At 42.5% G+C, this 27,792-nt stretch overlaps 1 protein-coding gene across 4 annotated transcripts; it reads left to right on the forward strand.

The window, feature by feature from the left end:
• Window positions 1-753: 753 nt before the first annotated feature.
• Window positions 754-26,958, forward strand: ap2a1 (adaptor related protein complex 2 subunit alpha 1). Of its 4 annotated transcripts, XM_018698355.2 has the most exons (22): window positions 754-1,602; window positions 6,967-7,178; window positions 10,088-10,281; window positions 10,464-10,593; window positions 10,842-10,943; window positions 11,343-11,602; window positions 12,059-12,227; window positions 12,487-12,624; window positions 12,904-13,086; window positions 13,862-13,959; window positions 14,047-14,278; window positions 14,490-14,678; window positions 14,815-14,969; window positions 16,629-16,691; window positions 18,539-18,601; window positions 20,260-20,342; window positions 21,534-21,623; window positions 21,861-21,984; window positions 22,515-22,631; window positions 22,992-23,061; window positions 24,364-24,498; window positions 24,706-26,958. In XM_018698355.2, exons 1-22 carry the CDS (start codon window positions 1,536-1,538, stop codon window positions 24,781-24,783), a joined length of 2,952 nt encoding a protein of 983 aa, XP_018553871.1. In that variant the 5' UTR covers window positions 754-1,535; the 3' UTR covers window positions 24,784-26,958. The 4 variants fall into 4 exon arrangements, with proteins under 4 accessions (XP_018553871.1, XP_050929780.1, XP_050929781.1 ...); XM_018698357.2 differs by lacking the exons at window positions 16,629-16,691; window positions 18,539-18,601 and having other exon boundaries at window positions 764-1,602; XM_051073823.1 differs by lacking the exons at window positions 16,629-16,691; window positions 21,861-21,984; window positions 22,515-22,631; ... (1 more) ...; window positions 24,364-24,498; window positions 24,706-26,958 and having other exon boundaries at window positions 758-1,602; window positions 21,534-21,829.
• The last annotated feature ends 834 nt before the right edge of the window (window positions 26,959-27,792 follow it).

The raw sequence follows: 27,792 nt of genomic DNA on the forward strand, positions 1-27,792 counted from the left end.
ATGGCATTAAAGCAGGTAAGAGAGTGGTGACAGTCTGATGCTCCTGAAGTCATAGAAACCCATTTCAAAATAACATCAGCTCTATGTGCTGTTAACAGATTGAAGTCAGTTTGAAGTCCATCTGTGCATCTTTTGTTCTTCAGAGGCCATCTGTTTTGTTATGTTCTTACTCCAGTTTGTTTTGGTCTAAGAATCATTATTGGTTGTCATTAGGAATGGACTCCCTTCATTTTTCACAAATACATAATTTATTTTATTGACATCTTGATGCAAACATTGTCAATCTCTGGCTAAATATCATACTTGTGGAAAGGCAGTACTCCCCCTTTCACTGTATTCATATATAACTATAGAAAAATGAACAAAGATGCTAAAATGGTCCTTGCTTTATTAATGTCTCTTCCCTTGCTCCTGTGTGCTCTCTCTTTTCTTTGTTTTTCATTTATAAATGTCTCTGTCCCCTGATTTTCAGTAATACCTCCACTTTCTGCTGTTTGTATCCGGCTGTGCTGCAGTCTAATTTCCACCTCTGTTGATGGTACTCTGTCCATCGTGTATGCCCAGGCCCTCTCCCGCCCCCTTTATCTCTCTGTAGGTGTCCTCCCTCTTCTGGCGGCCTGTCTCCCCGCTGCTCGGCGGTCTGTCCTGAGGACATAGAGCCTCCTGAGTCAGGGCTGAACGAGTAGCTTAGGACGCAGTGACACGGTGCTGATAACATAACAGAAGGAGTGCTGGACGCCGGACCAATCAGCGGTAACAAGCGTACGCGTCCACGGCTGCGTGGCGCGGTCACGCGGTTGGTTGTGCTGTCACGAGCCTTATCCGTGCCACGGAGAGGAGGCTGGAGAATTAGAGCGGACATCAATTATACAGGACATCTTATTTACCGTGTTTAGTGCGTGATAAAGAGAGCAAGGCTAGCACTTCATAACGCTGCTCTGCCGTTAAGACTCTCTACCGAGCTATTCCGGTCAACCGGTGATGTATTCCAGCATTTGAATGATATTGCTAGCCAGCTAGCTAGCTAGCTGTTGAGCTAGCTGTACGGTGCGTGACTCGGAGTAAGTTAACGTTAAATTCTCGGACGTTATTTTTATTAACACACCTGACTGCGTCCACCTAAGACACAGCCTAACAGGGGGTAGTTTTAACTTCAGTCAGTTAGAGCTGTAGGTGTCGTGCGCGTCGCTTCTGTCCTAACCAGATAAGGATTGAATGAAATAACGTTAGCTTGCCACAGGCAGCGGAAACGAGCCAGTTAACAGGGATAACGTTAACTTATCCTGCTGCTGGCTGATCCACCGCCATCCAGCTAATCTAGCACATGCTATCTGAGCTAGCCACCCACAGACACACAGTCAGCCCGTTAGGTCACTACCAGTCATTAAGTTGTAGCCAGAGACCGGACCTGCGAGGTAGCTAGCTCCTACCAAACGTCAAGTTGGCCATCTTCCGCTCCAGTCCAGTTTGAAAGGCTGACCAGCGTCAGGTCGTTTTTACGGATAAGGCCGGAGTGAAGACAGAAACCTGCAAACATGCCGGCTGTGTCGAAAGGAGATGGAATGCGCGGATTAGCTGTTTTCATTTCGGACATTAGAAACTGTAAGTAACACTTTCTTTTTTTCCACTTGCTAATTTGTGCCATTTAACACCAGTAGTGTTGTTGATATTGTGCCCTTTTACACGCTGTAGTGTGATGACTTGGGTGGAGGGGGGGCACCAGAGCAAAGAGCTTACTAGCCGCTAACTACTCAATATGTGGTAGTTAATAGTGGCGGTATGCTGGCAGAAGCATGACCGTTTTACCACCAGAACCGTGGGTCTGATATCTGGATGCAGAAAACGAAGCGTTTTGTTTCTGAGTGTTGGCTGTGGCTTTAGTCAAACTGAGATCACAAACATCTGTACCACATTAGAGATCCAGATGCCTGAACTAATCTGGTGAAACCAAGGTTCACTTCACAGCCGTAAAGCAGTGTTCATGTCATCATGTTCAGATGACACCATGACAGGCCACAGTATTACATCCTACTGTTAGGAGGGCATCACTCTGGCAGGAGGATAAGGAGCCTGACCCCCCATCATGGAGCATCATGGAGTAACGTCAGGTGTCAGTAGCCCATTCAAAAGTGCTGTTCTGAAACATTTGATCATTATTTTTATAGAAACAATGTGGTATTGGTATATTTAGATTTCTATTCCTAAATGTCACTGTTCCAGGTCTCGCTTGTTCTTGTCTAAGGGTCATAGCAGTGATTCTGCAAGACAGTGCCATCTAGTTTTTGCTTTCGGAGTGATTAGCTATTGTGTGATCTGTCCGAAGTATGTAAACAGTTACTGTTGTGTTTGCATTGGGTAATAGGTGACAGGCAGTAATGGCCTAATCTCTGATGCTCCAGGTTTCATTGTGACCTGAGCAGCTTTGTCCACTTCCAGGTTGGATCTGTGCACCAGTATTCAAAGTCCCCCTGCAATCAAAATGTGTTTTTATCAGTGTTACTCGTCATGGATGTTTGTTCTTCACTATAAATGAAATGAAAACTGCATATTCATGAGTTCTGTATTTTTTAGTTAAGAGGGAGAGATTGTCAAAGCTTCTAGCCAGGTAATTGAACTTTTTTTTTTTTTTTTTTTTTATCAGACACACAGTATTATTGAGAGTTAACTATTTTTTATATCTTTGAATATAAATGGGCACTGTTCCAAACTGGTTTTATGCCAAGTCTGAAGGTGATTATTTAATATTTTTATACATGTTTGCATTTTTGTAAAGATATTTGCCATTGACACTGTGATATTGATCATATTACCTACACCTGATTGCTGTAAATGGAGGTTCCCGTTTAGAACTACTAAGCCTGAACTAAATGTTTGACAGGATATGTATAATGCTTAATTGAGAGATTATTGAAACTGACATGATTCAACCAGCTGATGTCTTCACTAGTGAAGACTCTCCAGTCTGTATGATGTACTGAAAATAATAATATTATTCCTAATATTGAGATATTGAAAATAAAACAGTGAGGAGATATCACAATCATAAGACTTCATAAATCTAGGTTTGTTGCTGACCTGGAAACAGATCTAAAATGTAACCGGCTGTGGGAATCCCAGCCTTTCACCTTATTTATCGATAAACAGATTATACCTACCATGTCACCACCAACAACAGTGATAACAATGCACCCAGTAATTATTTAGTCATGGCAATGGACCGTTAGCTTAGCTGAGGTTGTTGACTCCTGTAGATGTGTTGTTTGGAGTGAGACTGGCTTTTACCGAGATTTGGCCAGTATCTGATGTTTTAGAACAGCGTGTTAAACTCAAAGTTATGTTACTGTTGTCTTTTTAAAACATAAATGTCTGGCCCCCAGTCGTGCGTCCGTCTCCCTGAACTGAAAATGTGATTGAATATCATGTTTTTCATTGTACTACAGTGATCATTTTAGTGCTGTGACAACACTGATACAGCTTCATGTATTCTGACTTGTGTATCCTTCTAGGATGATGCTTTTTAAAAAGTCATTGTCAACATGGAAGCAGCCCTTCAGTACAGATAAGTCACCAGATGAATCACTCAGGGTGTGACAGAACACTCTTGCTGGCAAATAAAGCTGCATTTTTAGAGTTTTTAAGACTTTAAGAAGTAAAGTTGATGTACAGGAAACAGTTTCCAAAAGTGAAACACATCACAGTGTGATGCTCCTTCTCAGTGGGCATGTATGTGTAATAGTTGCATTGGGCCATCGGTCACTCTGTCTGTCTTGAAAATCACATCTGTGTAGGACACTCCTGGAGCTATCAATTCTATCTCCACAAGTGTTCTTTGGGTCGTGTCTGTCTTTGTTTGGGGATTAGCTTCACTGGAGCAACTAGTCTCATCAGCCTGAAAAAATGTTTGACAAACAAATGAGGTGAGGGAGGATCTGGTTTAACATAAGCAGTGAATGAGTAATCCACCAGTTCAGAAACCACCAGCTGTGAAACCAATGATTTTGCAAACATTTTCAAGTTTTCAAGCCCCATCCCCAGCATGCCAAGGCGGGGGGGATGTTCAGGGACCTTTAATGATGCTGATGGACAGTCCTTTCAGGATGCACTCCACACCAACATCTTTAGGATTTTAAATGACACCAGTACTCTTATCAGTACTCCCCATCTCTCCAGTTTTTATTAATATGGGTCTTTTTATTGCTAAATAAAATCGTTAACCTCAAAAAAACAGCTAATTTAAAAAAAAGCAAACCCCAGGACAGGATTAGAATTGATCTATATTCTACAAAAGAACAAAAATAAAGCAGTATATTCAACTGCAAAGTCAATGACTATTTAAACTCAAATAATATCTTCCTGAAGAGGAAACAAACATAAAATCTAATGATTGGGTAGGGACATTTTTAGCCTTTATTGGCCAGTTGATAGTGAAGAAGCAAATAGGAAACAAGTGCAGAGAGAGAGGGGTGTCTCCACAAATCTGAAATCACTGAGTGAAGTTTAAAAAGACTGAAGGCCATAGAATCTAGAGACCATCGTCTGATGTGATCATCCTGACCACAACCCCCGTCAACATGTTGGTGTATCGCATGATTAATATCACCATTGCTACTTTATTACATGGGTACTTGGTACTCATGGATCAGACCTTCTTTAAAAATGAACTCAGCCTTCATTTTAATCTCAACTACATACCTGTAAAGTTTCATGGCTGCATTTTGCACAGAGGTGTGGCAGTGATGCTGTTGTGGTGACAATATTTGATCACAGTCAGTTGGTCAGACAGACAGACAGACAGACAGCTTTTATTTTAGCTTGTTTAAGATTTTCATGTTAACCATGGATGGAGACTTTGGACATAATGCTTGACACTGACACTGTTTCTTTTCTACAGGTTCATACATTATATATTATAATGTAGGTCTTTTGTTACTTATTAGCCTTTTACTTGCAAAGCATGTATTGTACGTACAGTAACAATCATAGTTGTAGTACTGGAGTAATATGAAGCATTGTGGTGTTAGAGGGACACCCTGGCTCCAAAGCATATTCTCCAGATACAATGGAACGTGTTTGTTTGGTACAGACTAGGTTTATGGGGGGTGGAAAATTTCTGTTAAATATCTGGAAACTTTCCAGAAACTTTCCATGAGAAGTTAAGCTAGGGAATTTTGGAAATGTTTAATTAGAATTGAATTAGAAATTAGAAAGTTTGGGTAATATATAGCAGACATGCATGCAAACTAAAACAAATTTACGAATTGATGTTTTTGACTTTGACTTTGAACAGATAAGCATATCTGATTTACTGGCTAGGTAGCTACTGCATAAACCCATTTAGATTTTTTTCTAGTTAAACTACCATAGATCAAATTTATTTACTCAGTAATATGATCCAAACTGACTTGTCTGGATGTAGTTAGTGGGCTCAAAATCTGCTGTAGTGAGCAGGATTTTATAAATGAATGAATGAATGTACATGTGACAGAGGAATGCACAGTACAGGGTAGAAATTAATCTAAATTTGCATTAAATCTGGTTGTTTTAACCAAGACTATGCTGCAACATGTTTTTTCCCCAACTACATTTAATTTCGCTGTTATAGGTTAACCTGCAGTTTTGCAAATTTCCAGTGTATTTCTGTTAAGTCCCATCAATTCCCATATATTCCAGTTAATTTCCATGGAAGGTTTCCAGTTTTTCAACCCTAGTACAGACCCAGCAAAAATCACATCATCATCATTGGTATATTTTTTTGAATGAAAAAATGAAATGAAAATTAAAAATTCCCACTAAAATTATAAATCATATCACAGATTTTTTTGCTTCATTGTTCAGCCCTAATGAGGATTACTCCATCTAAACCTGCTATTTTAATGCTGGTACAAACATCAGGTGTAGTGGTACTGGTATCTCTTTCCACTGATTAGTGGAAAAAAGCACCTTTAAATAAGCTGAGGTTGAAAGAGATTTTCTTTTCCCTCTCATCAGCTTTATTGTCTTCGATGAAACAAAATAGCCACAAGAGGTGTCTACTGAGGAAATGGTCACAGCAGTGATGATGTCACTGTCAAAATGGCAACCACTGAACTCCCCCTCCATCTTCGGGATGTAGTAGTTTGAGGATCCATGTCAGGTGAACAGGGCAGCTGTTGGACAAGTTTTTAAACCCATGTTCAGTGGACGACTGCATGAAGATTGATACACTTTTAGTTTTCAATAACTCAAAACAGAAAAACCACAAAGGATATTAACTTCAAACTTTCTGCATCATCACTCAGAGAGCTGAACTGCACTTTCATGCAATGAGAGCTGTTAATGTTCTACTTTAGGACACCAGCTGATCAATCAGACCTCATATGTTGCTGGGTATAGAAAGACCAGAGGAGTGTATGCAGTTTGAATCCATGTATAACAGCTGCAAATTATCATTTAATCATTCATTCTGTGAAGTTAAAGACAGGACACTGATTCCATGGTTCTGTACTTGATACCTTTAGGGGCTGTTGTGGCCCTAAGTGAAGAAATGAGGGCACAGTGAAGCTGCACTGTGCTGGAAATGTTAAGCCCGCAACCTTGTTTTGTTCTCTACATTTCTGTGTGCTGGTAAGACATGGAGAGGCGAGAGAAAAGATGTGACGGCAAATTTGTTGGAGCTTGTTGGACCAGGATTTGTTGAAATCTGATAAAATGGTATCTGTCAGAACCCAAAGACAGTCACAGTGGTAGGCCTAACTAATTTTTCATGTTAGCACACACATGAAATTTGATGCCATGAGGAGACTTGGGGATTTTGTGGCACTGCTGTGGAGCTATAATAAAATCAGAGTCTCACCCTGAGCACTTGGTTTCCGGACGTGGTGACCTTTTTGATTCTCGATTTTCAGAAACTTGAAGTCTTTGTATAGCCAGGTCCATCATGTCCTTATTTGAAATGCTGACATTGCTCTACTTTCTTTCCCTCATCAGGTAAGAGTAAGGAAGCCGAGATCAAACGGATCAATAAAGAGCTGGCCAACATTCGCTCCAAGTTTAAAGGAGACAAGGCTCTGGATGGCTACAGCAAGAAGAAATATGTCTGCAAGCTGCTCTTCATCTTCCTGCTTGGCCATGACATTGACTTTGGACACATGGAGGCAGTCAACCTGCTCAGCTCCAACAAGTACACAGAGAAACAGATAGTAAGTCCTCCACTGGTTGAAGCATCAAACAGAAATGTGTTGTGCTGCTCTATGTCATGTTGTTGTCATGCTTTTTTGAAAGCCTGGTGTCAAATTGGCAGAATGACAAGTTAGAACAGAATAATAATGAGACAGATGCCTAAAAGAGAAAGCCATGAATTTAACAATTATATGTCATAGATTTCATGTCTGAGAGGGGCTGAAGGCTCTGATAGGCTGCTACTGAAGTTATTGGTCCTACATCATGTGATCATATTGAAGTCAGACACTGCTTCTGCCCTGTTGAACCACATTAGATCCAAGGTTTCTGACAGTCAGTGTTGACACAGCTAGAAATCAATGACCTGTGTGTCGTTAGCCACCAACCCTCAAAGTACCATGCTGGATGTCAGCCTGTAGAGACAGTACTCAATTAATGCAAGCAAGGAAAAGATGAAGATACAGTGCAGTCCACAGTGATTTCATCCATGACACATTTTCTCTCTTTTTGACTCCAACACATTTGATTAGAAATAAAATGTATGTCATTAAGCCTTAAGGATGTCAGAAGGTGTTAAGTTGTAGGGAGCATGCAGCATGACATTGGGCCTCATGCAAGAACTCGAGTGATTTAAGAGAGTCTGTGGTGATCACTGATGTTTTCTCTCTCACTGTTTTACCCCTGATCCACACCTGTGGTACAGGTAATGAACAGATTGTAATGCCTTTTATTGGAACTTTAAACATGACAGTGAAATTATGTTTTTTTGTGAATGCCATTTAAGACACAGTTTAATGCTGGAGATGTTAAAGCAGAACAAACACCTTACCCACTGTGACTGTTTCCTGATTCTGTACCATGGACCGTTTTCTCAGGAACAGGAAATGTTGAGTAAGCAGAATAATGTTGAGTCAGGATCCAAGTGGTTTGAGAGTTGACTGCTGCACCAGCAGAAGTACTCCTCAGACTAGGGATGCACTGATACCACATTTTTTCAATCCAATTACAAGTACAAGTACTTACATTTGAGTAATTGCCGATACCGAGTACCAATATGAGTACTTACTAATGCATTACACTTCATACATTTACTTGAAAACGTGTTTTATTTTTTATCAGATATTGTTTCATTCTCTGGCTGTAAGAAATTGCAGTGGCTGACATTTGAACAATCCATTATATATGGCATTGCCACACATTTTACTCAAATAGAAGTACTGTTAAAGTACTGTTATTGACATTTTAGCATTCAACTGCATCTTTTTTTGTAACGGACAGCCTTGCCACATATTTCACTTCAATATAGCCCTAAAATATAACTGTACCAACATAAAACTGTGGCAGAGCAACTAAGGCATTATCATGTAATCAGCAACGTCTGTCTGTGAGAACTAAGTCTATTTTGAAAAAGTGAGGGGCAGGTTTTTTTTGAATGAAAAGCAGCTTCTCTGCATTATCAGCTGTTTGTCTGTTTCGGTTTTCATCTACAATGTGGGACACTGAGCTAAAAAGCCTTTCACTTTCCACACTGCTGCTGTTTTTTAGACGTTTTATCAGATTGCTTGTGAAAGTACTCATAATTTGCAGTCCGCTTTACTTTTGTCACCATCATCCAATTTGAAATATCTCGACACCGCTGGCATTGCACCTCCTTGCTCTCAGTTAGCACCTGACCGCCCTACCTGAACATCACGCTGCCGTAAAGTGGTATCGGGTACGAGTACGAGTACAGGAACCGGGGAATCAGACAGATACCTGATGCTGGTATCTAGTATTGTTGCATCCCAGAGCAGTTCTTCAGTCTGGGAATAGAAGAGATAAAATGCAAAGTAAATGATGACAGAGAGAGTTTTTGCAAAGTTTGACCCTTTTTGTAATTACCCTATTTATAATTGACCTAGTAAAACCTTTTGGCTCAGTAATGGTCTTCACCTCTTTCATTTGAAGACAGCAGGCAGGGCTCACACTGGCACTCTGGTGTCTGGATTTGTTACTGTGTGACAGCAAGACGACTATTGGTCTGCATCTGTTTGAGAAAGAACTGAGGAGAACACTTAATTGAGACTTAATTTACCAACAGTTCAATTCTGATTTAATTGCTGTTATTTTTTGAAATAGTTGCTAATAGGTGGAGCTAGATGAAATCCAGGTCTGTACCAGAGGTTTAGGTTACCTGTCTTAGCCAGGCACCACCTGCAGTATATTCCTCCTGAGTGAGAGTTCCTTGTGGTTTTGAAACTTTTCTTTATGGTCAGAACATGACAAACACTTTTCTACACTAAGGTAGAATTATAAAGATAAAGTCTAACCTCACTAATCAATTGTGCAATAGATTTTATGATTTTATTTGATAATGATAGTGGAGATAGACAGGAAATGCAGGGAAGGAGAGTAGGAGAATGACAAATCATTCAGCTGTCAGTTGGCCCCTTATTTGTGTGTGTGTGTGTGTGGTGGGTGTGTGTGTGTGTGTGTGTGTGGAGGAATAAAGAAATTAGCACACTTAATACTTGATGAGGCTACAGAGTATAAGTGGTAATGTGTTGATGCCACCTAGTGGTTGATGTGAAATTAGCATTATACTTGACACAGCTGTGGTGTATTGTGGTGCTGGGTGGGGTTAATTCACCTTATCAGTGAGGGTAAACAGTAAAGACCTGTCAGTGTGAGCACAGTTCAATAGCAGTAACAGTACAGCTACCAAAATGTCATTAAACAGTTTCAGTAAGAACTGGACATCTGAGCCTTCTTGAGGAGGATGATGTGTTACAGGACTGTTGGATTAGACTGACTTAGTTTGAGCTATTAACCTGGACTGGATTGTGTACAGGTATTATCATGGCCAACGTGATATGGCACACCCACTGTAAACCGTACTGTGTTTTAATGGCCCCTCATTGATCTCCACTCTTCACTTCTGTTTCTCCAGGGCTACCTGTTCATCTCTGTGCTGGTGAACAGCAACAGTGAGCTGATCCGTCTCATCAACAACGCCATCAAGAATGACCTGTCCAGCCGCAACCCCACCTTCATGTGCCTGGCTCTTCACTGTATCGCAAACGTAGGAAGCCGTGAGATGGCTGAGGCCTTTGCGAGTGAGATCCCTCGGATCCTGGTTGCTGGGTGAGTGTAACCTCTGCTTTGAGGAGCTGAGGATGCCCGGTGAATAAAAGTGATCCCCTGTTGTCCTGGTCTTATTTCTTATGTGTTGCTCTGGGTGATGAAGCCAAAGACTGTTCTCTCTCATGTCACTTTTCACTATTATTTGACTAAACTGCTGGTAATGTGACTGTGATGCACCACAGTGATACGATGGACAGTGTGAAACAGTCAGCTGCCCTGTGTCTGCTGCGGCTTTACAAGACTTCTCCTGACTTGGTGCTGATGGGTGAGTGGACGTCACGCGTGGTGCACCTGCTCAACGACCAACACATGGTGAGAGCACAGTTCCAGAGCCCCACACACCAGGAATCTAGTTATATGATTAGATCAGCTTAACATATTTGTAATGTGTTAAAATGTGAAACTTTTCTTGTCACCGTCAAAGTTATCAATGCAACATGACCTTGAATTGGAAATCAGAAATCAATATGAAATCAGCTGCAGCACTGATACCTACAGTGATAGACCAGTGTGATCATTCATTTTTTGTGTCTGTGTCTGTCTGTCTGTCTGGGGTTTAGGGTGTGGTGACAGCAGCCATCTCTCTCATCACCTGTCTGAGCCAGAAGAATCCAGATGAGTTCAAGACCTGTGTTTCCCTGGCTGTTTCCCGACTCAGCAGGGTGATTGTCCCTGTCTTTTGAATCATTTTCTCAGTCTCAAAACAGATTGTTCTGAAATGTTGTCTTAGCAGAATGCATACTTGTCATTCTAAAGTGTTTTCTAAAGAGATAGAATCTTTATGGTTAGAGGTTTTTAGAAAACAGTGCTTCCCAGGTAGAGGCATAGACCACTGATAAGCTTGATACTAAGAGATACTAAGAGTAATGTGCACTGTGCACCTTGGCACAGGGCGAAAAACACCATCTGAAACAGTCAATTTTTAATCCAAATACAAAAATCTGACTCTCCTCACATGGCTCTTACACTGTGGATACCTCACATTTCTGAACTTGCTGTATCTAAACAGGTTCAGGTTCTTCTGATCATAAATCTAAAGAATAATCCTGTCGGTTCTCCAGATTGTGTCGTCAGCCTCTACTGACCTGCAGGATTACACCTACTACTTTGTGCCAGCACCGTGGCTCTCCTGCAAGCTGCTGCGCCTGCTGCAGTGCTACCCTCCACCAGAAGATGGTGCTGTCAAGGGCCGTCTGGTAGAGTGTCTGGAGACCATCCTCAACAAGGCACAGGAGCCCCCCAAATCAAAGAAGGTCCAGCATTCTAACGCCAAGAATGCAATCTTGTTTGAGGCCATCTCACTTATCATCCACTACGACAGGTGAGCTCCTGATGATGACAGAATATACAGAGTTAAGCAGGTAACATGCAGTGAATCAGTAACTCATCTTCAGTGTCAGTTGAAACCTGAAATGTCTGATGGTCATCATTATTATTATTTCATAAAGAAAAGCTTTAATATGAGGAAATTAGCTTGTTAATTAAAGAGAAGGATAGACTGTTATAATGATGGGTTTCATTTTAGGACTGATGGGGGTTTTATCTTAATGCATGTCCACACGTAGATAAATACAGGTTATTGTTGTTAATTCAGTTTGACAAACATGGACATCATCTTCCTTATTAATACTTTTCTGGATCTTTGTAGATTTCTATTAAATAATTTCTAGTTATTTTCTTAAAGAGTTAGAATGAGTCTTATGCAGTCTTAATGTGTCCTGCTGATGACACACACACCTGACCAGCAGTGAGGTAAATGTTGGTTTCTGTTCGGCAGTGAGCCAAACCTGCTGGTGCGAGCCTGTAACCAGTTGGGCCAGTTCCTGCAGCACAGAGAGACTAACCTGCGCTACCTGGCTCTGGAGAGCATGTGTACCCTGGCCAGCTCTGAGTTTTCCCACGAAGCTGTCAAGACACACATCGAAACGGTCATCAACGCCCTCAAGGTAGAGCCTCACACTCTGAACTGAAGACAGTCACTCAGCACACATGACATTAGTGATGAAGTGTAACAGACTTGTTCTGGTCACCCCAGTCCTACCAACCTCCATGAACCAGTCACTTCATGTTCACTTCACAGTAACACACCTTTTCTGTAACTGTAACTGGCCAGTAGCTCAGGACAGTCCACACACAGTTACTCACTGGTCTGTAGGGCTGTCTGTCCTCTCTCCCAGTTTGGTGACTTTGACTCTGTGTCTGCAGACTGAGAGGGACGTGAGTGTTCGACAGAGGGCGGCTGATCTGCTGTACGCCATGTGTGATCGCAGCAATGCCAAGCAGATCGTAGCCGAGATGCTCAGCTACCTTGAGACGGCAGACTACTCCATCAGAGAAGAGATGGTGGGTGTGACAGAACTGATGCCATGTTATATTCTTTTTTTTTATACTGTGACTAGATATATTCCTCTGTAGATGCCAAGTGGGAGTTGTTGTAGGCTGTTTGTTTCCATCAGCTGCATATTGTTTTCATCAACATAAAAATACAATCTGTCTGTAGGAAATGTACCAATGACAAACCCAAAAATGGACCTTCAAGTCTAACACTCTTTCACACTTTTGAACAGTTCTCCAACACATCATACTGGTTGAGTTGTGGTTTTCTGTGCCTTCCTCATTCAGGTGCTGAAAGTGGCCATACTTGCAGAGAAGTACGCCGTCGATTACTCCTGGTACGTGGACACCATTCTCAACCTCATCCGCATTGCTGGAGACTATGTCAGCGAAGAGGTGTGGTATCGCGTCATTCAGATCGTCATCAACCGAGACGATGTGCAGGGCTACGCCGCGAAAACGGTCTTTGAGGTACTGCTCTATCGGATCTTTAAATGTAGCTCCTGGCAGCAGCAGCAGATAAAGATGCTGTTGGTTAGCTGAGAGGGATGCACACACTGATCGAGGCTCATAGGATGGTTTTCACACCACAGTGCTTCATCTGTACCAATCAGCATGTCTGTAATATATATATATATATCTGTCACTACAGTGAGTGCTGAGAGTTGATCTTAAATGTATGCTCAGATTCATAATGTTAATCTTTGATCTGGTAGTTTCTCATTTACATTTTTCCAGTGTCAGACTCATTTAGACCATTTAACCATTTGAGTTATATTATAATCCTATACAGTGACTCATCAAGACACAGCTCAGACAGACATTAAAACAGGTTTTAAACAAGGCAAACACACCTGAACCAGATAACATGGTTGAATGTGAATTTCCAGTAAATCATTTAGAGCCTCTTCCTGGTTTCAGCCTTTACCTGCTGTTTTTTTTTTTTTTTTTTTTTGAAAATGTACATGTTTTGAAGTTGGTGGCAAAATTGCCATGATCCCAGATCTCAGCAAGGAAAATGGTAAGAAAATGTCACAACCAAGAGCAATTATGGCCAAAAACTAGAGAATATGAAGTAGGTCAACTCCAGAGACTCACAGCTTTAAAACCCTGTCGGTTAGCCAAGGGGTTGCTTCTCACCATAGCATGTATTTACTCAGGCATTGCATTTCTTAGGAAAAAAGGGTAGATTAGACATGCCTTTATCACTGTCATATTCAGTAAGCTGAATCATTGTCCCCTCCAGGCCTTGCAGGCTCCTGCCTGCCATGAGAACATGGTGAAGGTTGGAGGCTACATTTTGGGAGAGTTTGGAAATCTAATTGCTGGCGACCCACGCTCCAGGTATGTTTGTCACAAGGTTTTTGGTTGGTGAGGCACTAAGTTGACAGTTGAAATGATAAATGGTAACTTTGCTGTTCTGTCATCCAGCCCCCTGGTCCAGTTCAACCTTCTCCACTCCAAGTTCCATCTGTGCTCCGTGCCGACTCGCGCCCTGCTGCTGTCAGCCTACATCAAGTTTATCAACCTGTTCCCAGAGACCAAGGCCACCATCCAGGAGGTGCTGCGCTGTGACAGCCAGATCCGTAACTCTGACGTGGAACTGCAGCAGCGTGCTGTCGAGTATCTGAAGCTCTCTTCCATTGCTAGCACCGATGTCCTGGTTAGTTCTCATGACTCTGTCATATCAGATTTGGCCCAGTAATGAATGATGAATGAACATTTGAAAGAAAGAACTGGTGGTAATGCATTTTCAGTCGCATAGTAAATGGACACATGCTGAGCATGTTGTCCATTTACTATGAATTATCAGTCAGATGTGTTAGCTCCTTCAGTCTAAAACCACAGTACAACTGTCCTGTGTGTGCCATCAGGCCACTGTCCTGGAGGAGATGCCTCCCTTCCCAGAGAGGGAGTCGTCAATCCTGGCCAAGCTGAAGAAGAAGAAAGGGCCTGGTGCTGTGTCTGTGACAGAACTGGAAGACAACAAAAGGGAGGGCGGGGAGTTGAATGGAGGGGGCGACCGGGGGCCAGACACCGCAGCCATGGCTGCCTCCAACGCTGTAAGCAGACTCTCTGTAGCCTTATTCACACTAAAACAGAATTGCTGGGCTGCTCTCAGCTGCCTTCATACATACAGCCACTAAGACAGAAGTTCTACATTTTCATGACCCTAGTACAAGTTTCCTTTGTTTTCAGTCCACCCCGTCACCATCAGCAGACCTCCTTGGGATTCGTTCTGCTGCTCCTGTTGGTGCCCCCCCAGCCAGCACTGGCAGCTTATTGGTGGATGTGTTCTCTGAAGCAGGGCCTGCTGCACCCTCTGCTGCTGTGAACGATGACGGCTTCCTAAGGTGAAAGGTCATCTTTTGATGAGCAAGATGTAGAATCCACTGTAAGCCAAAGTCCAGTATGAGTGGCTGCAGCTAAACTCACTGGTAATGCTGTGTAGCTGCCAGAGAAAAGAGAAAGATAAGGACTGGACCACAACTGGATCGGCTTTAGTTTAGCCACTATTCATCCAGTAAGATATACACAGGTTACTTTGCCTGTTTGTGTTGAAAGAGGTTGATAAGCAACCTGGTTATATGTACACATGGCAGAAGAATCAGTGGAGGAATCAGGTTTCTCTAATCCCCTACCATCAGGGAAACCAGGTTTCTCATTTACATGACATTTAAGAAATCAGCTTACAGGAGAATGCTAGCTGTAACCTGGTTACCTAAGTGCATGTAAACACATTGACTGTTCAAACAGTGGCTCTCATACTGGACTGGGAGAAACTGGTCTTGGACCTGAATTAGTCCTGTACTGTTGTCTTTGTGTCTTAAACTGTTAATGTAGATAGTTGTGGTGTTTGTGGTGTGTTTGTGCTGTTAGTCTACTGTGCAACTAGTTGTGATGTGTCTGTGTTGGTTGTCGTTCTGTTGGCTCTGTCTTTCTTTGCCCTATCTTTGTCTTATATGGACCTGTCAACCTGGAGATATTCATAGGCAGATACTGTATAGAGGAAGCTCGGTCGGGCAGTTGGGGACCCTTCTTAAATCCATCCCTCACCTTCCTGCCTCTCTGTTGGCCGATTTTTATTTAGGAGTCAGTGCTATGTGACAGTATTTAGGCTAGCTGATGATCAGAGAGATGTTGTAGTAGTTAGCATGAGGTCAGCTCATGTGTTAGAGGTAACATCTGGTCAGCCTGTTTGCTAAACATTGCTGTGCATGGAAGTACTTTCAGTGGGTCATTGGACAGGTGATGTTTAAGCAAGGCTTGGTTATATTGATGATTCCAACCAAGAGGGAGCCCATCATCAGTGTTGGTCAGTAACATGTCAGAGTAATTACTTAATTCATTAAAACAAAGTGTGCCGATATCAGTGTTGTCCATGTGTGCAGGATGGAAGCCACTAGCGTTTCCCCTCCCTTTCAGAGTGTGTTCACTGAGAGGAAGTGGATAGGTTTTCTTAAAATAATTACAGAAAAGCGGCCACCATTAAATTATCTATTGATGAATGTAAAGAGGAGTTGGGATTCACATGACAGTTTGAATTTCACAGCTGTGGAATCTGTGTATAGAAGTTAGCTGATGGAAGTCGTTTGGCTTCAGCTGCTCCTAACACTGTCAGCAGAGTTCATGGACACTCCTCTGTCAGCGGGTATCGTTCAGCTGGTATAAGGCTGAATCATAGCATGGGGGGAAACACAGCTGGACAGTGTGTGTGTGTTAGCTCCACATTAGCACTGCACAGGTCCACAGCAGTCTGAAGGGGCAACCATAAAAGCAACAGGAGGTGCTATAGATGCTTCTTCATGGTTAGCAGGTCTGCTACACTTGTCTGTTCTTTTTATCTTGCTGTGTATGTGACTGTCTTTCGTCTTTTTTTCTCCTTCCCTTCTCTCCATTTCCCTTTGTGTGTGTGTGTGTGTGTGTGTGTGTGTGTGTGTGTGTGTGTGTGTGTGTGTGTTACTTGAATGTGTGTCTGTCTCCTGTCCTCTACCGTGATTGGACATTGACAGAGATCTGGAACAGCCCACCGAGACCTCTGATTCCCTATTGGTGGAGGGTTCTGGTGACTCGGAGTAAGGGCCCAGTAGTAAACTACAGAATTAACTAGAAAAATGCAAACATGGCACTGCCACACTGTGTTTCTAGGACTGTTTTAAATCTGTAATTGAACATGTCATTGATGATGCACACTACACTGAGTAGGTGGCTTGATGCACATGAAGGTTTGCATAAAAGCACCTGACTTGTTCTACACATGTTGATGCCTCTTAACATTTTTAGATCTGAAACATAAACACAATCAGCTGTCCTAGCCTCCATTATCATCAGATGATGAGTAGAAGAGGGCAGAGCGACTGTGGAGCTTTTTACCCTCTGGCTCATTGTTTTGGTTGTATGGCTCACGAGTCTGGCTCTCATCAACCCTATGATCCAGCAGCAACAGGCAGCTGTTTTCAGTGTCAAAGCTCTGATAAACCCCCTGTACACGCACTGGTCTGGCTCATAAAGGGCACTTTCACGAACAGTTACACAGGATTTATCCCAGAACAGTTGTTAGGCATGGAAGCTGCTGTTGCCCTAAGTGCAGTGAAGTGCACCTTGTGCTGCTTACATCCACATCCAGGGGTGGACCACCTAAAAACCTGATTCATATGGTGTTGGTCAATAAACTGACATGTGCGGTAGCTTTGCAGTGGGGTTAAAGCAGGGAGCTGACAGTGGGACACGATCTGAGTTTGTTACACAGTGTAGCTTCTGTCAGACTAATGTAAAATAGCCTGAACTAGTCAAATCCATCAGTCCCACCACATTTAGACAGGGTGTTGGTTCCTGTACTGAGCAGCTGAACGACACGATGATGGTGTCATATATGTTACCAGACTGTTGTTAGCAGTATGAATGGCAGTCAGACATAAGAACCGCAATATGGATTTAGCTTTGCAGTTTGTTTTTTTAACTCTAAGCATTAGCATGAAGTGGAGACAGACAGCAGAACAGAGATGGGACCAAATGATCTGAAAAAAAAAAAAACAGCAAAACAAAGGTGTTTTTTATTATGTGGAACAGGTCGATGGAAACACACTCACTGACATTACACACACTGTAATTGTGCATAAATACACAGTAACTGTTGAACAAATGTAATATTAAGCTGCAGACTTTTCTAAAACAAAGTCTGAGTGTAGACAGCAGCTTTTATGAAGAGACAAATGCTGTTCACACACACAGAAATGTTCATGGCATCAAGCTTCATGTGTAGGCTACATATGTGCTTTTAAACATGTGAACAGTGGCTGAAGTAAAGTGCAGTCTGTCTGCATTTGGACAGTGAATGACTGTGTTGTCTTGGCTCTGTATTCTAGCTCATGGGACATGAAATGAACCAGTCACTGGGGTTAAAGTGCTGACTATAGGCCTAAAGATGGCCTGTGGCCCCTTTTCTATGTTGTTGTCCCAGTTTTTCCATACTGCAGTGGGACAATGGTGTGAAATCAGAGCTGGAAGTCTGCACTTTACCCTCACAGCTATTGTTTCTTTTCTTATTCAGTGTGCTCCAGTACAGAACCAAAACAAGAGAAACTGTCCTAATACATGCTGGCTGCACTGGATGAGTGTCTGTTACACAGTAAAAGTACTCAGCAGATACCTTTTCATTGTGTAATGATATCATTTTTGTCCAGACTGCTTTTACTAACAACCTCTGCATTTTATCATTTTATCCTTCTTTCTTCTTCTCACTTGTTTCTTTTAACCAATCTTTCTCAACCTGTCACTGTACCCTGTGTTGAATGGATGGCTTTTCATCTCCCATTTCTGCTCTATCCATTCATCCCTCATTTGTCCTGCTGTCTGTCTGTACCATCCCTCCTCTGACCTGTGGGCTGTTTCTTCATCCCTGTGCTGTCCTGTGGTCTCTCAGCTCTGCTCCTCCCTCTGAGGATCCTGCTCCTCCTCTGTCTGAGGCAGACGAACTTCTTAACAAGTAAGGTTTTTCTCTGTGTGGAACTTTTGTCATGTGTTTGCTCATTAGATTTTGGTGTAGTGAATTCGTGTGACCAGCGTAGTGCTATAGTAACTCAATGGTTCAGTACTGATGAACTTCCTGTTTCAACCTCTCACATCAGAGACCTTTGCCTCCTCTGCTAGGCGTGCTGATTCCAGCAATAATGAATAATGAATTATTACTCTTAGACTCCGTCACTCAAAAGCGATTCTTTACATCTGGGTAATTTCTCTTACAGTTGATGACAGTGCTCTTCTACCTTCAGTCACGTCTCTGCTGCCTACTCATCTGAATTTCACAACAGTTGGTACCACTGAGAGCCAGGGCATGACATAGCAATTGCCATTATCATAACCCCATCATACCTTAGTGACGCAGCAGCAGACTTGTTGTGTTCCCCCAGTGATCTGTTTTCACCCCATGTGGAATGGGCCTGCATTTAAGGATGATTTCTCATCATAAATTTATGTCCCATATAATTTAGTTCACCTTTAATTCACAAAGTCAAAAGTTTTCTGTTTGTTTGCTTGGTCTGATTAACAGTCCAGACCTCAACAGTTTTCAGACAGAGAAAAGTGTAAATCCTTATAGTTTAGAAGCTGAAGTAACAATGATCAAAATTCAGTCAACTAATAAAATGTAATTAAAAGAGTGAAATCAGCCAGTTGTTTCAGCACTAATCTAGATTCTGTATGAGAAACTAAACTGCATGAGATGAATGATGAGTGATGTGTTCCCATCATGACACTATCAGCTGATTGGTGTCTGACCTGGCTAAACAGGAGACAGCAGCGTGGAGGTCACTGGTTGTGTAAAGAGGATTTCCTGCTATGTCGAGTGACAGCCAACTTCTCACTAGACTTTGGTCCTCCTTCAGCACCAAGTTAAAGAGTAACCAGTGACTGTTTATCAGGATGATGGACAACATGTCTGTGTTGACCTAAACATCTCACTCAGGCTGCTTCAGTTTGTATCATCTTTAACATTGTGGGAAAAGAGTGAGTTCTAAGTCCTGTAAAACCGCCATTTAGACTAGAAGCACCAGAAACACTATTTAGTGACAACTTTCAGTTGCTTCCCTCTGGCCAGATGTTTTTAGTCCCAAGGAGTAGAACAAAGCGATACAGAGGCAGCTTTATTCCAGCTGCTGTAACAGCACTGAATAAGCTCTAGGTAGACTTTGCACATATTTATTTATTTATTTTATTGCTTATTTATTTATTGTATTTTAACTTGGCCTGGTTCCAGAAGTGATTTACCTGTGACTTTATCAATCAACCTTGATTAGGGGAACTTTGAGTACATTTATCATTATCATTTACTTATTATTTTACTTTACTTATTGTTTTATTGCTTTTGTTGAGGAACTTTTTAACATGTTTGGTAGGTCTTTTATGTTGTATCTGCATTTTACTTGTGTTTTAATGGATGTCATGATCTTGCTGGCTGCAAAACAAATTTACCTACTACTACTAATAAAGTTACCTAACCTAACTTAGTCTTTATAGGTCACTTATTGATATGAAATTAGGTTTTTGATGTTTTTCATTCAGGTGTTTTTCTGACTGTGAGAGAAGAGCAGCCTTCAAAGTGATGTCTCAGTGTTTATTAACCCTTGAAACACCTTCATCCTACAGGTTTGTGTGCAAGAACAATGGGGTTCTGTTTGAGAATCAGCTGCTACAGATCGGCATCAAGTCAGAGTATCGTCAGAATCTGGGTGAGTTGTCTTTGTTCATTCATAAATGTCTGTGGCTGTGTGGTTTTGTTATTGGGTGGGCACAGTCATGACTGGTAGGTGTAGTATCTCCACCTCCGGTTGCTGTTTTTGTTATCAGGTAATAGCAATTCTACATCCTGCTCTCCATTAAATCAGGCTGTCTGTGCTACATAATGAGTAGGTTCAACCAAAAGAAGCAGAGCCACTGACCTGGGGCCTGCACCATGAAGTGAGTTCAAATCAATCTGGCTCTCTAGGGTTATCTGGCTTTACTGAGCCTAACATCAGCCTAATATCAGCCATCCTGTTTATATGACAGAGGCAGAGTTGTTTATGAGTGGTGATGTCATCAGAACCATGAATGATTCATACGATATGAGATGGTGAAACATGCAGGAATGTGATATTCAACCAGTGACCTGGAGAGAACATCACATCAATAGAACAGAATAAGAAGCTGTAGAATCAGTGGAAATGTTTCATTAAATATTCATATTTTATTAAATGCATCAAACATAAAAGTGAGGCTCAGAAGATACTGTGAACTGCAGGAATCATTATCAGGGACTTAAGTACAGAGTGAATGTTTTTGGTGTGATGAATAGACTAACAAACGTGACACAGATAAGAAGTGACAGTAAGGTCAGACTTTCCCGCTGCCAAAGAGAGACAAATATCTCAGGAGGTCTATCATTATTATCATCATCAGGGTTTAGTTTTTATTTCCAGTTCTGGTCACAGAGTCTCATAATGTTGAAGTGAAAGCATCAACACTCCAATCAAAGAGACTTTGTACAATGCAGCTCTCTCTGTTTGTTAGTGACAAAGGCTCCAACAGCAAAACCATTCCACTCATCTATAAAAATATCTGTTGCTCTTTATTATTTGTCACTTTATTTTAAACTCTTTTGTCCCTGTCAGGATCCTGTAGGAATGATGGCTCTAGTTTTCCAGTGATCTGATTGGTCAGTAGTTGGGCTGTTGACAGTTTTTGATCTGATCCTCTGAAGTTAGTTGTGCCTCATAGGTGATCTGCCCCAGTTACCATGGTGATCAGCCCTGGTTAAAAGTGAGCCAGCTTCATGGTACAGGCCCCACACTGGCCCTTTGTCTACCATATGTGATACTTTTCCTGTTTACTCCACAGAGTTAATAAAGGAAATCACCTTTTAACCCCTGTGTGTCTCTCAGGGAGGATGTACTTATTCTATGGTAACAAGACATCAGTGCAGTTTGCCAGCTTTACCACCACAGTCAGCTGTCCCGGGGATCTGCAGTCTCATATCCTTTTTGTTCCACTATGTTCTGAAACTAAACCTTCAAACAGGATCACACAGTGGAAAGCTATCACCTCTTCTCTGTCGCCATAATGTCTGTAGGAAAAACACAGGACAGGTTCATTCCAACCTGAAACACACACATAAGACATGGTGCAGGTCTGCACTGACTTTGATCACAGTTCCAGCTGTCCTGAAGTCAGTCTGTGTGATGGGTTGATGCTCCTTGACAACTGGCCACAGCTCAACGTTCAGACCAAACCAGTGGAGCCACTGGTGGAGGGTGGAGCTCAGATCCAGCAGGTCCTCAACATTGAGTGTCTCACTGACTTCTCGGATGCCCCCCTGCTCAACATCAAGTTCAGGTGAGCTCATACAACCTACCACAACCCTACAGCCAGAGGTGATCAACTACAGACTGAGACTCAGACTCAGTCAGAGTTAGTCTGATGGACTGAAAACTGGGAAATCTGCAGGGTTCCTTCACCGTGTGGATTCTTCAGTAGGACCAGTTTTTACTCTTTCCTCTTGCTGATTTTAAAAACATCAGATTGCTTCAGTCAAATGTTAAAAGTTGTCTGAAGAGAGGCAGCTATACTTTGTATTTGTCTTTATCTGTCTTAAATCCAAGTCAATCTGATCTATCTTTCTTTAACAACACACTGGTTAATGCCAACAAGGTGTTGAGTTTGGATAACCAGTTCTCTGATGTTCGTATTAATTACTTGGCTTGTTGAAGGATAAACCTTTTCCACTGTCATCAACATCAGTTCAGTGCACACTGTGCCAGGAAACACAAATCTTCTTCTGACTGCAGTTATCACTTATCAGTCCTGCCCTAAAACATGCAGACAGATGTGTAGACCTGCAGCGTCTGTGTGTGTGTTGTGTTCAGGTATGGAGGAGCTCTGCAGAACCTGACCCTGAAGCTGCCTGTCACCATCAACAAGTTCTTCCAGCCAACTGAGATGTCCTCACATGACTTCTTCCAGCGCTGGAAACAGCTCAGCCAGTAAGTGTGTGTGTTGGTCTGCATTTAGCACCTCAGTGCTGTGCGTAATGAACACAGTGTGTTTGTCACAAAGTTAGTGGAGCTATTCTTCAGTTAAAACAGGTCTAATCAACCAGACATGGACATCTCTGCTCTGTGTGATCAGTGGATCAGTTTGAAATATTAACACAGTAACAGAGACACTTACTGTGGTTTGTGATTAGCACAGCTCCAACACATCATGACAGTAAACTACTCAACCACAATGATGTGTTGGAGGCTGAGCTGGCCTGACTCCACTGCTGGCAGCCATTCACACACCTCACAAAGCTCCTGAGGTTCTGTGGTAAAGCTTAAGTCTCCTGTGTGAACTCTCCTCAGGCCTCAGCAAGAAGCACAAAAGATATTCAAGGCCAACCACAGCATGGACACTGAAGTACTGAAGGCTAAGGTATGTCATTCTCCTATGTTATCATCAGCTATCAACCACATCTGTCATATTAATATCTCTGTTTACTGGTCAACCCACTCAGAGAATGTACAACCCCAATTCCAAAAAAGTTGGGACACTGTGTAAAATGTAAATAATAGAATAGAATAGGCTTATTGTCATTGTACAGTAAGTACAACAAAATTGTAGGTGCTCCACGCAACAAACAAAAAACAGTAAAAAAAACAACAACAATAAAAATACCAAATTTACACAATGTAAATAGAAAAATAGTAACAAGTTTAGATAGAAACATTTGAATAATTTAAATAGAATATACATTTAAATAGACACAACACAACACACATGGTTTGTGCAAATAAAGCCAGGACAGTTTAAGGTGTGCAGGTGGATTGAATAGATAAATTAAAAACAGAATAAAATGATTTGCAAATCTCATGAACCCATATTTTATTCCCAACAGAACATGAACAACATATCAGATGTTGAAACTGAGACATTTCAAAAAAGTTGGAACATTGTTTACCATTGTGTAGCATCCCCTCTTCTTTTAACAACTGTCTGTAAACGTCTGGGAAGTGAGGAGACCAGTTGCTGGAGTTTTAGGAGAGGAATGTTGTCCCATTCTTGTCTGATGCAGGATTCTAGCTGCTCAACAGTCCTGGGCCTTCGTTGCCAGATTTTTTGTTTCATGATGCGCCAAATGTTTTCTGTTGGTGAAAGGTCTGGACTGCAGGCAGGCCAGTTCAGCACCCGGACTCTTCTCCTGCGAAGCCATGCTGTTGTGATGGGTGCAGTATGTGGTTTAGCATTGTTGCAAGGCCTTCCCTGAACGAGACGTTATCTGGATGGGAGCATATGTTGCTCTAAAACCTATATGTACTTTTCAGCATTGACGATGCCTTTCCAGATGTGAATGACCTGTTGCCAATTAACCTACTTAGTTGTCAAATGCTCCTCCAGTTGTTTTTGATTTGTGCCAATTACTTTTCCAGCCTTTTGTTGCCCCTGTTCCAACTGTTTTGAGATGTGTTGCTGCCATCAAATTCAAAATGAGCTAATATTTTCCATGAAATGGCAAAATGTCTCAGTTTCAACATCTGATATGTTGTTTATGTTATTTACGTTCTATTGCAAATAAAATATGGGTTTATGAGATTTGCAAATCATTGCATTCGGTTTTTCTTTTCATTTTACACAGCGTCCCAACTTTTTTGGAATTGGGCTCGTACCTGAATGATTAAATGATCACACAGCCCTCTGTGAAACCTTCTGTGTTGATGTGTGTGTGTGTGTGTGTAGCTTCTTGGACTAGGAACGGCCCTACTGGACAACGTCGATCCAAACCCAGAGAACTATGTGTGTGCTGGAGTGATCCAGACCAAGAGCCAGCAGGTCGGTTGTCTGCTAAGACTGGAGCCCAACGCCCAGGCACAGGTACAGCTCACCTGTCCTTACCTGTCCTTCAACACTGGCGATCATAAATACACTTGAACGCCTCATGTGTAACAGTTTATAATTATATTCAGTCTCATCAGGTTTAGGGTCTTGCTGGTATTATTCCCAACATGTTGGACTTCAGTGCAGGAACACCTGTACAGGTAATAACTGTCTCTCTCTCTGTCTCTCTCTCTGTGGTCACAGATGTACCGTCTGACTCTGCGCTGCAGCAAGGACTCTGTGTCCCGGCGTCTGTGCGAGCTGCTGGCCCAACAGTTCTAGAGTCCAGACCTCCACCATGACCAGTACTCCCATCATCCCCACCAGCGTCCTCTCCCTCAAGCCCTCCTGCCACACCTCTCCTCCTCCCTCCAACAAAGAATCTTTGAGTAAAAAAAGGTGTAACCGACATAAGGGAAAAGCAGCAGCTGCCAGCAGCAGCAGCAGCAATATTATTGTCCTTATTCCTGTCCCAGATTCTGATTCCAGTTCATCTTCTACTTGTTTATTAACATGATGCTACATTCTTCTTTCTGTTGGTGTTTACCTGTGTAGCTGGTGTGTGTGTGTGTGTGTGTGTGTGTGTGTGGCCAGGAGTGTGTGTGTGTATGTTTGTGTCCCATGGTTGTGCTGGGGTCTCATTCTGCTTCATCCTGAGTGCTCTGTCGGACTGATGCTGTGTGTGTGTGTGTGTGTGTGTGTGTGTGAGTGAGAGAGAGAGAGAGACAGACAGAGACAGAGAGAGAGATTAGGTTTGAATCAGTAGAACATTCCATGAAGTCAAATGGGAGAAGCTGTTTATCACACACTCACACACACACACACTCACACACTAGTAGAAGGTCTCCATGAGTCCCTGTGGCTCTGGTGGACCCACCAGTGAAGTGGACCTGAGGGGTCCAGCTCTCTGATCTCAGCTGCTTCTGCCCACTCATTTCCAAACATTCCCTATCAAGATGCACTTAAGGTGTTGGGATCCACTCCAGCATGACCCCCCCCTCCCCGACCTTTCCTGTCCCTGTAATGAGCAGCCGTTCATTTCAGTCAGCTCCACCTGTTTATGTTATTGATGTGTCTGTAAATATGTGCCAGTGATTACGTTCCTGCTTTCTTAGACATTCCCATCACGCTTGTTTAGAAGGCCTGTGGTTGTCTGAGCCACGCCGCCCAAAGAGAAGGTTGGCACAGGGTGCACTCTATGTAGATGACGGGTGCAGGGACGAGACCTGTAGTGTCAGAACAGACTCCAGACCTGTCTGAGACTGTCTGCTCACAGCTCCAGGTGTCTGCCTGTGTGTGAGCTCTTTTACCGGAGGTGAGGAGGTTTATCAGATGTACACATGACCCACTAACCACAGGCTTCTCACCTCTGATATCCTCTCTCTGGTTAGACTGCACCTGAAGCTCACCTGTGTACAAAGTTTTCCTTCTGCATCTTCTTCTCCAGGACAACCTGCACACAGGTGAGATTCAGGCTTTACTGTGTGTAAAAGCAGCAGGCTTTAGTTTGACATGAAAAAAGACTGCAGAGATGAGGACTGACTGGCTGTTTGACAACGGCCTGGTTAAGTTCCCCACCTCTGATATGAACAGTGCACTGCCGCTTCTCTCTGGGAATGAGGAGGAGACAGACCCAAACAGGATGACTCCATCTTAGAGCCTCCATCTACTGACTGGTTGACTTAATTCTCCACCTCAGTGGAGACATGTCCCTGGCTTCTCCTTAAGTATTTCATGGCTGCAGAGGATGCTGCTACTGGCTCAGGCTGCTGGACCAGGGTCCACATGGAGCCCACAGCACCATGTTCAGCTGAAAGGATAAAGAGCTGTGTAGTGAGGCAGTGAAGCTGCAGGAGCTGAATCCAGCACCAACCTCCAGTATGTGTGACACACATGTTCATGTTCCTCCAGCCAAGCCTTCAGAGAAGAGGTCAGAGTCAGTCTGATGTACACAACCACTTAGTGTTCAGACAGCACTGAGATGTTGAGCAGCCTCACAGTCTGTAGATTAATGCATTCAGCTGTCCAGCTCTTCCTGGGCTTCCTGTCACGCACAAATACTGATGCTGTGGGAGAGGACAGGATGTAAGACACCCAGATGTCCATGACAACTACCGGGGACTCTGTATATGTGTGTGAATGTGAGTGTGGCTGTCAGCAGGTTAAAAAAAAAGAAAAAAAAAGCCTAAAGACATTTCTAATACATGGTCACATTACATTCTGTGGCTGCACGGCAATCACAGGACATTGAACTTTGTAGTGGAAAATGTAGTCATTTTGTCATTCTGTGAGTGTGTGTATGTGAGTTTGTGTGTGTGTGGGTGTGTGTCTATGCAGTATCCACTAGCTAATGCAGCCTCATGTATCGGTGTTAAGAACCTGTCCAATACCTGTGTTAGAATTAAGATTTACTCTGTAATGAAGAAATGTGAAAGTAAAACTATGCCATATATCCGACATGACGCATCCTGTCTTCTGTCCCGGGGCACTGGACACAGATATACACTGTGTGTGCACAATTATAAGGCAAGTTGTATTCCTGAGGATTCATTTAATTGTTGAACAAATACAGTGCTCCCAGTCAACCTGGAATGTTAATAAACCTCAAACCTGAATATTGAACAAAGGAAAAGTGAGTTTTGGCTTTCTCAGGAGAATAACTGTGGACAATTAGGCAACTACTAGTGTGCAGAATTATTATACAACTAAATGAAGAACTAAAATCTTCCTATCTCACTTATTTATTTTCATTTATTAGAGTGAAAACAACAAATAACTCAAAATTTATAAATAAACACTTGTGACACAACTGTCATGAGCCTTCCATTCGTGGCGTCTGTTAGTTTATTGATCTGCTGACGATCAACTTTTCATGCAGCAGCAGCCACAGCCTCCTAAATGCTGTTCAAAGAGGTGTATTGTTTTCCCTCACTGGAAATCTCATGTTTAAGAAGAGTCCCCAAGTTTTCAACAGGATTTAGGTCAGGAGAGGAAGGGGGCCATGTCATTATTCTGTCATCTTTAAGGCCTTGAAGAAAGTATCTTCTAAAAACTGGCAGGTTTGGGAGTTGATTTTAAGTCCATCTTCAACCTGAAAAGGTCCAACTAGCTCATCTTTAATAATACCAGCCCATACCAGGCCCCCACCTCCACCTTGCTGGCATCTAACTCGAAGTGGAGCTCTGTGCCCATTCCTGATCCAGCCACAGGCCCATGCATCTGGTCCATCAAGAGTCACTGTCCATAAAACCTCTGAAAAATCAGTCTTCAGATATTTCTTGGCCCAGTCTT

This window comes from Lates calcarifer, linkage group LG11, assembly GCF_001640805.2.
Source record: "Lates calcarifer isolate ASB-BC8 linkage group LG11, TLL_Latcal_v3, whole genome shotgun sequence".
In the NCBI taxonomy this organism is placed as follows: domain Eukaryota; kingdom Metazoa; phylum Chordata; class Actinopteri; family Centropomidae; genus Lates; species Lates calcarifer.